Raw genomic sequence first — 6,357 nt, forward strand, 5'->3', positions numbered from 1 at the left:
AAACATGGCAATTTTTTGACTATGTACAATATTTGAAACATTCCTTTAAAATATATATTATTTTAATAAGCAAATCTTAGCTATTATAAAAAATAATTCACTGAAATAATTGTATTCGGTTAAAATGCTCAGCTAATGATTCATACATTTTACCAAGTAAATGAAGCTAAATTTTTGTAACTTTAATAGGTTTAATAGGCAGTGTCCTTAAAATTCTTTGCTTAGCACAGTCCAATTTACAGCTATGCTGTCAGAAAACTTTAGTTCTGCGTTATATGAGAAAATTAACTTTTGTCCTTGAAGATTAAAAGAAAGTTTATTTCTGATTGTATTTTGGGAAAGATTGAGCTGGTCTTCATACGGTGATATAACTTCTCAGACTGTTTTCTGAGTCTACAGTTTTGGTATGTAAAATTGGAAAATACCATTAGTGAAACAGCAGTGGATTGGGTTATTATCCCACTTGCAGCATATTCCCATCTTCTCATCTGGAAAATTAAATCTGATTACAGCTTGGATTAACATTTATGTTCTGGGGAGGGGAAGACAGTATCTTAAACTCCATGAAATTGAACAATGAGATTATATTGTTTATAGCTAATGTTAAAGTCCTGTATTTTAAAGGGCAGATTTTTTTAAATAATGATAAGCTTTAGAGTATTAAGTAATTTGTCTCTTACTGAAATATTCTACAGATAGTGATTAGATAAATTCAGTAGGCATTAACTGTAACATATTTGAGCAGTACCTAGCATTTTAAAAGTGAAAGCAGTGTAGATTCCCGTGTTAACTGTTAACATTGCCAGCTTCTCTTAATTTTCCTAAAAGAGCTCCAGTTGTAGACGTCACTGACATTTGGTTACTATAGTTGTTAGAAGTTTCATACAAAATGAAGTCAGTGTATTTTTCAAAAATCAATTTAAAAATATGTCATGCCTTAACTGTTCAAACGGACTCATTGGTGTAACAGAGGGAAACAGGAAAATAATTTAGTATGGTCTGTGTGTGTGTGTGTGTGTGTGTGTGTGTATACACATACTAGTTACTGATATCAAATGAGAACATATACATAACCAGTAATTTTATGAATTATTTTGTATTTCTGTTATAAAAGGTCTGTCTACCATGTTTTCTAGGAACTTTAAGCCTAAGGCAGAACTCAAGGATTTTGGAGCCTGTATAAAATAATTTATAGCACCTTTCCAGTAAGTCTTGCCCAAACTCTTATTCTATTAATTAAACATACTGTGGCAATCTGGTATATCTTAAAGATTTAAAGGTATGTATAGTAGAAGACTAGAAAACGTAGACTACTGAGGTTGAAGAAAATTAACTTAAAAAAGAAAGAAGAAAAGAAGTAAGAAATGTTTGTTCTGGAGATCAGTTTTTTCCTGCTGTGACTATACCATCTTTTAGCATGGACACACACTCTGTCCAAATTAGCTTGTACGGTTGGGGTTCTACACTATGAAATGTCTGTTTTAAACCTGGAAATCTCCTCATGGTCTTTAGGGGAAGCAGTGAACACACAGTTCTGTGGGGACAACCCTATCTATTGCCATGGTGCTGGAAGGAGGGACATAATCTGAAATCTTGTTAAAAGCTAACTGCCTCTTTTAGCTGTGTTTGGTGAAAAGATATGTGGACTCTTATCAGATGATAACATCCCATTGGACAGATATTTTAAATAGTGTTTTTTGCTGTAAAATGATATGATGACGAAGCATTAAGTTTGAAATAAATTGTTACTTAAATCAGGAGAAGGTGGCTGAGAGAGAAGGATAAGCAGAATGTTCCATGTTTTTAATTTTCTGTGAGAGACAATTCTTAGGGAATAAGCTTGACATATGTCGATAATTCTATTCTTATTGCTAGTTGCCTGAGCAAATTGTTATATTACTTTCTTCCATGGATGTACTCTCCTCTGCAGATTTTTTTGTTGAAAGTTAGCTGTTTGGTGACACTGCATTTGGCGGTGAGCATATGAATGTGAGAAGGTGTTTTGGAACATTAGCAATTATAGCATTGGATGGTGGATAAAGAAATAGATATATAAATATTAGACCGATGCAGTTTTCCAGTGTATGTTATTTTCCATATAAAGATATAGAACATTTCATAAAATGTTCCCAGACCATTTAAAACTCAAAGCAATGCAGCTGACGCAATGAAATACATAGAGTACTTGTAAAAACATACAGACACGCAAGTGGATTGCTGCCAGACAGAAAATTTAAAGGCGGTTTGCTTAACTGCAGGGTGCTAGGTTTTGTACATGTGCCATGCTGAAACTGTTAGTAAGGCGGGTGTTGTGTTGCTTGAGAAAAGCAGATTGTATTTGGACCTTTTTAACTCAGATGTTTCCAATGTCGATATTTTGGTGACATTATGGCATTGTGATCAACTCAATGTGAAAAAAACTTCAAACTCCTGTGCAAAATAGATGTTTTAAGAAAATTCCAATAAATTACTTGCAGTCTCTGTGTTAATTTTTACAAAATGGCTTTCATAGGTTTATTAACTATCAGACTGGATCTTTGAGCTAATTGAATGGAACTTAATAGGTTGGAGTTTGGTTTTAAAAAGCATTGCCTTTTTTTAAAGTATTGTTTTAGAGAATTTTAAGAACTCATGAAGTTTGTTTTTGTAATTCTCAGGGGCCCCAAGGGCATAAAACTAAACAAAAGTTTTGTGCTTGAATTGTAGTGAATAATAATGCATATATTTCATTGGAATATTATTTTGTTAAAAATCTGGGACTCTCACATTACGGATGGTCTTTTTTTGCCGGGGGAGTGCTGAGACCTCACGCTTGCCAGGCAGGTGCTGTTCCACTGAGCTAACTCCCGCCCTGGGGATGGTCATAAGGACAGTTGAAAGAATTTAATGGGCTGTGTTTTGTTGCCTACTATCTAGGTATTGTTTAGGATCATACAGTTGGAATGGTCTACATTTGGCATCCCAGTGTCATCTTTGCTTTCAGAGTGTAAAAATTTTTTCCCAACTATTTTTCTTCTCTTTTTTCAATTCTGCTATGTTATATATATGAATAAAATTTACTTTTATAGTGATGCATTTTTATTAATATGGTTTCTTATTAATAGAGTTCATTAAAGAGATTTAAGAACTGTCTCCTACATATGGACAAGAAACTTAACTTTTTTTAAATTGAAGAATACATCATGAAGTTTAATTTCTAATGTTCATCCTCTCATGGAATGGTGATAGAAAAGTAAAATTTTTAGTTTTTATTTCCATCAGTGTTTTGTGGTTCCCAAGAAGTATAAACTACTACAAGAAAGAAGACATGATATTAAAGATTTATGTGAGTCATTTCTCTAGGAAATTTTCTAGTTGAAGAGTATCAACCACATGATAATTGGAAGAAAAAGAATAAGCTAGAGATGATTTTTGTGGCTTTCCCAAGCTCTGTTTTATGTACCTCACAGGCTTACAGCTGCATAGTTTTGGTCTCTTGGCCAAATTTTAAGGTATTTGTATGTGTTATAGCCACTGCATTCTTTTTTTCTTTTAGGCACCCTGCTTCTCTTCTTCTCACTTCCCTGATCTACCCTCTACCTTGTTCAGCCACTGTGACATACTTCAGAAAGTTTCTGGGTGACACATTGTCCTTTGGATCTTGTTAGCTAATTTTTTTTTATAGCCTACTATAGGCTGAACACCCCTAATCTGGATGTCTGCAATACTTACAAGTTCAGATTTTAGATTTATGGATTAGGGATGTTTAACCAGTAAAGTCTATGCAAATACTCCAAATAGCTGAAAAACTCCAAGATCTGTAATTCTTCTGGTCCCAAGCAAGAAGGGTTACTCAAGGTATAGTACTTTTACTGCCATGCTGTTAGCACCCTCTGGCCCCCACTGTCTCACTGTCTCACTCTCAAGTCTTTGTACAGTTTCGAGTCTTTACACAGTTTTAATGCTGTTGGCCAGTGGTGGCAAAGCTTTGGTATGAGTGCCACAGCAGGCTGTTTGTATCATTGAAAGCTCTAAAAGGTTTGCCATCACTGCTTTAGGCCAAAGATGGGGAATAGCTTTTTCACGTAGGCAGTACTGGTGTTATTATTCTAGTATTCTCTTAGTTCCAATCTAGATGTGGTATAGGCCCCTTCCTTATAGTTGAGGATGAGAGTAAGAGCAAAATCGAATCCTTGCTTTTAAGTAAACTGGAAGACATCCCAAATGCTGAAATGATCCGTATGTGGTTTCAGTGTTTTTGTAACATCCATTTTGGGTAGCTCTACTTGTGATACGACTTTTTCAATATTCTGGCTTTTGTTGTAAGTTCCTGGGGTTTTAAAATTATCATCCACTAACTTTATTGACTTAAACTCATAGTTCTAGAATTTAAATATAGTTAACAAATAGTGTGTTTCCTTTTTTCTCTTCTTGATTTTCCACTGAAGAACAATGAACTGTGTTTCTGTATTGTGCTATGGAAAGTTTTAACTTTTACATGAATTCACACAGAGAATTAGATTGGTAATTTTAGTGTGATTTTTACAGATAGATATGAAAAGTGAGTAGTGCAGATTTTGAGACCCCTCTGACAGGGGAGACACTCATATCCTGCTTTTCCATAAGCCTTTTTCACTGGTACATGATTTCCCAAGTAGAAACTATTTTGATTCCTCCCATTGATGTGTCTCTGAAGAATCAGGTCATTTTCTTCCTGGAAAAGATTGAATGTTTTCCTGATCAATAGTAAATGGAGTGCTAATAGCTTTTAATTAGTATACTTCTGTATTAACTTACAGACATGGTATTGGATTATCTTGCAATTATGATTTAAGAGTCAAATAACCTTTTAGCAATTCCCTTCTAAGCAAATGGCCAGGAAAGTTTCACTTTTGTATTTTTATAGTTTCTGAACAAGTCTAATTATGTCAGAACATCATATCATGACCCTTGGTTTATATTGATAAGTCAAAAGCGTTGGTTCTGTTTTAAAGGAAACTTTATCTAGTTTTTATGTATATTTTGGTAAGTGTTCATAGCACTTGGGGAAGGATATATTTTATTTTTAAAAGCTCTGAGTTTTACATGTGTTCCTTGAAAGAATTCCTCTCTCATTCTCCTTTTCTCTCCAGTCTGAAACTGGTGCTTAAGATTTATCAAGCCACATCTGTAAGGATAAAAAGGAGGCTGCTGCTGATTACAGAAGAAAACTCAAGCAGGTTTAAGACTCATTTTCTCTGGAAAAATATATTGAGGGCAATTTGCAGCTGGCAAGATTTTTTGCATTAGGTAATAGTCTAAAGTTAACAGTAGCATCAGGTCTTTAAAATTTTTCTTTTTTATATTTCTGGAGGAGGGTAATGGGAGTGCCTTGCAGAGTCCTTCCTTGTGCTCATCAACATAGCAGCCTCAGCTGCCCCCCTTGGATCCCCTGCCAGGGCTGCTATCATCTTCTGATCAAATATTAATGTGTGATCCTCTGCTTGCTCACTAATCCAAAGCCAATTAATATTATCTGTCAATTATTTACAGATCCTGAGGTGCAGAGGCAATTCCCGGAGGACTACAGTGACCAGGTTCGGAATGCGTAATTAATTTTTTACATGACAAAATTTATTTCAGAGTTGTTCAACATATTATTACTGTTCTTTTTACTGAAAGAGATAAATGAATTTTTAGAAGGGAAGAGAAGCAGTAATTAGGAACCAAAGACAAAAAGTAAAACATATTGAAGTAGGTTGAAAATAGTAATGCTAGACTTAGGCTGTTTTTTTTTGGGCGGGGTGTTGCACAGAAACTAAGTAAGAAAATCTATCACAAATGTCACTTTTCACTTTGAGGTATGTTGCAGTCTGCAGTTTGTTAGGAAATCCTTTTTGGATAGCCTGTGGACTTTTTCTTTTCTTTTAATGCTGTTTAAGCAGTTTAACCAAAAAGGGAAGGAAGTTTATAACTTTCCCTGGAATTTGAAATAAATGATGAAACTATAATGGTAGTACTGGAAGAAGAAGGAGAAGAAGGAGAAGGAGAAGAAGATGAAGATATAAAGGCAGAATGGGTTTTAGGGTGAAGGTGCTTCTGATGATGGTAGTGAAGGTTAAGGTTGATCAGTTGGTTCTGCCATCTCAAATTTCTAGTATTCTGCAAAGTTACTCAATAAAATAATGCTGAAGTTCTGATGTTGCTCTACTCTTTGTAATGTGACACATTCAGGATACCTTTTTCTATCTTGAGAAATATTGAAAAAGTTTTATAGCTTTATTTGGCATCTTATACTTTTAGTGCAAATATTCAATTAGGTATACTTTTTGTAGAATTTTTGAAATAAAAGCATCCTCGATTATACTGAATGAGACAACTTCATGAAATCTTTCACAT

General features: G+C 34.4%; 1 protein-coding gene across 2 annotated transcripts in view; it reads left to right on the forward strand.

Moving 5' to 3' along the window:
• Window positions 1-6,357, forward strand: part of Dennd1a (DENN/MADD domain containing 1A) — a 484,908-nt gene that overhangs the window by 111,371 nt on the left and 367,180 nt on the right. For both annotated transcript variants that reach the window (XM_013513192.1, XM_005382503.2), the window contains exon 3: window positions 5,512-5,555. In XM_013513192.1, coding sequence (XP_013368646.1) covers window positions 5,512-5,555 — 44 coding nt within the window. The remainder of the gene's footprint in view (window positions 1-5,511; window positions 5,556-6,357) is intronic.

Source organism: Chinchilla lanigera, unplaced genomic scaffold (genome assembly GCF_000276665.1).
Source record: "Chinchilla lanigera isolate Chin_1 unplaced genomic scaffold, ChiLan1.0 scaffold00018, whole genome shotgun sequence".
Lineage (NCBI taxonomy): Eukaryota > Metazoa > Chordata > Mammalia > Rodentia > Chinchillidae > Chinchilla > Chinchilla lanigera.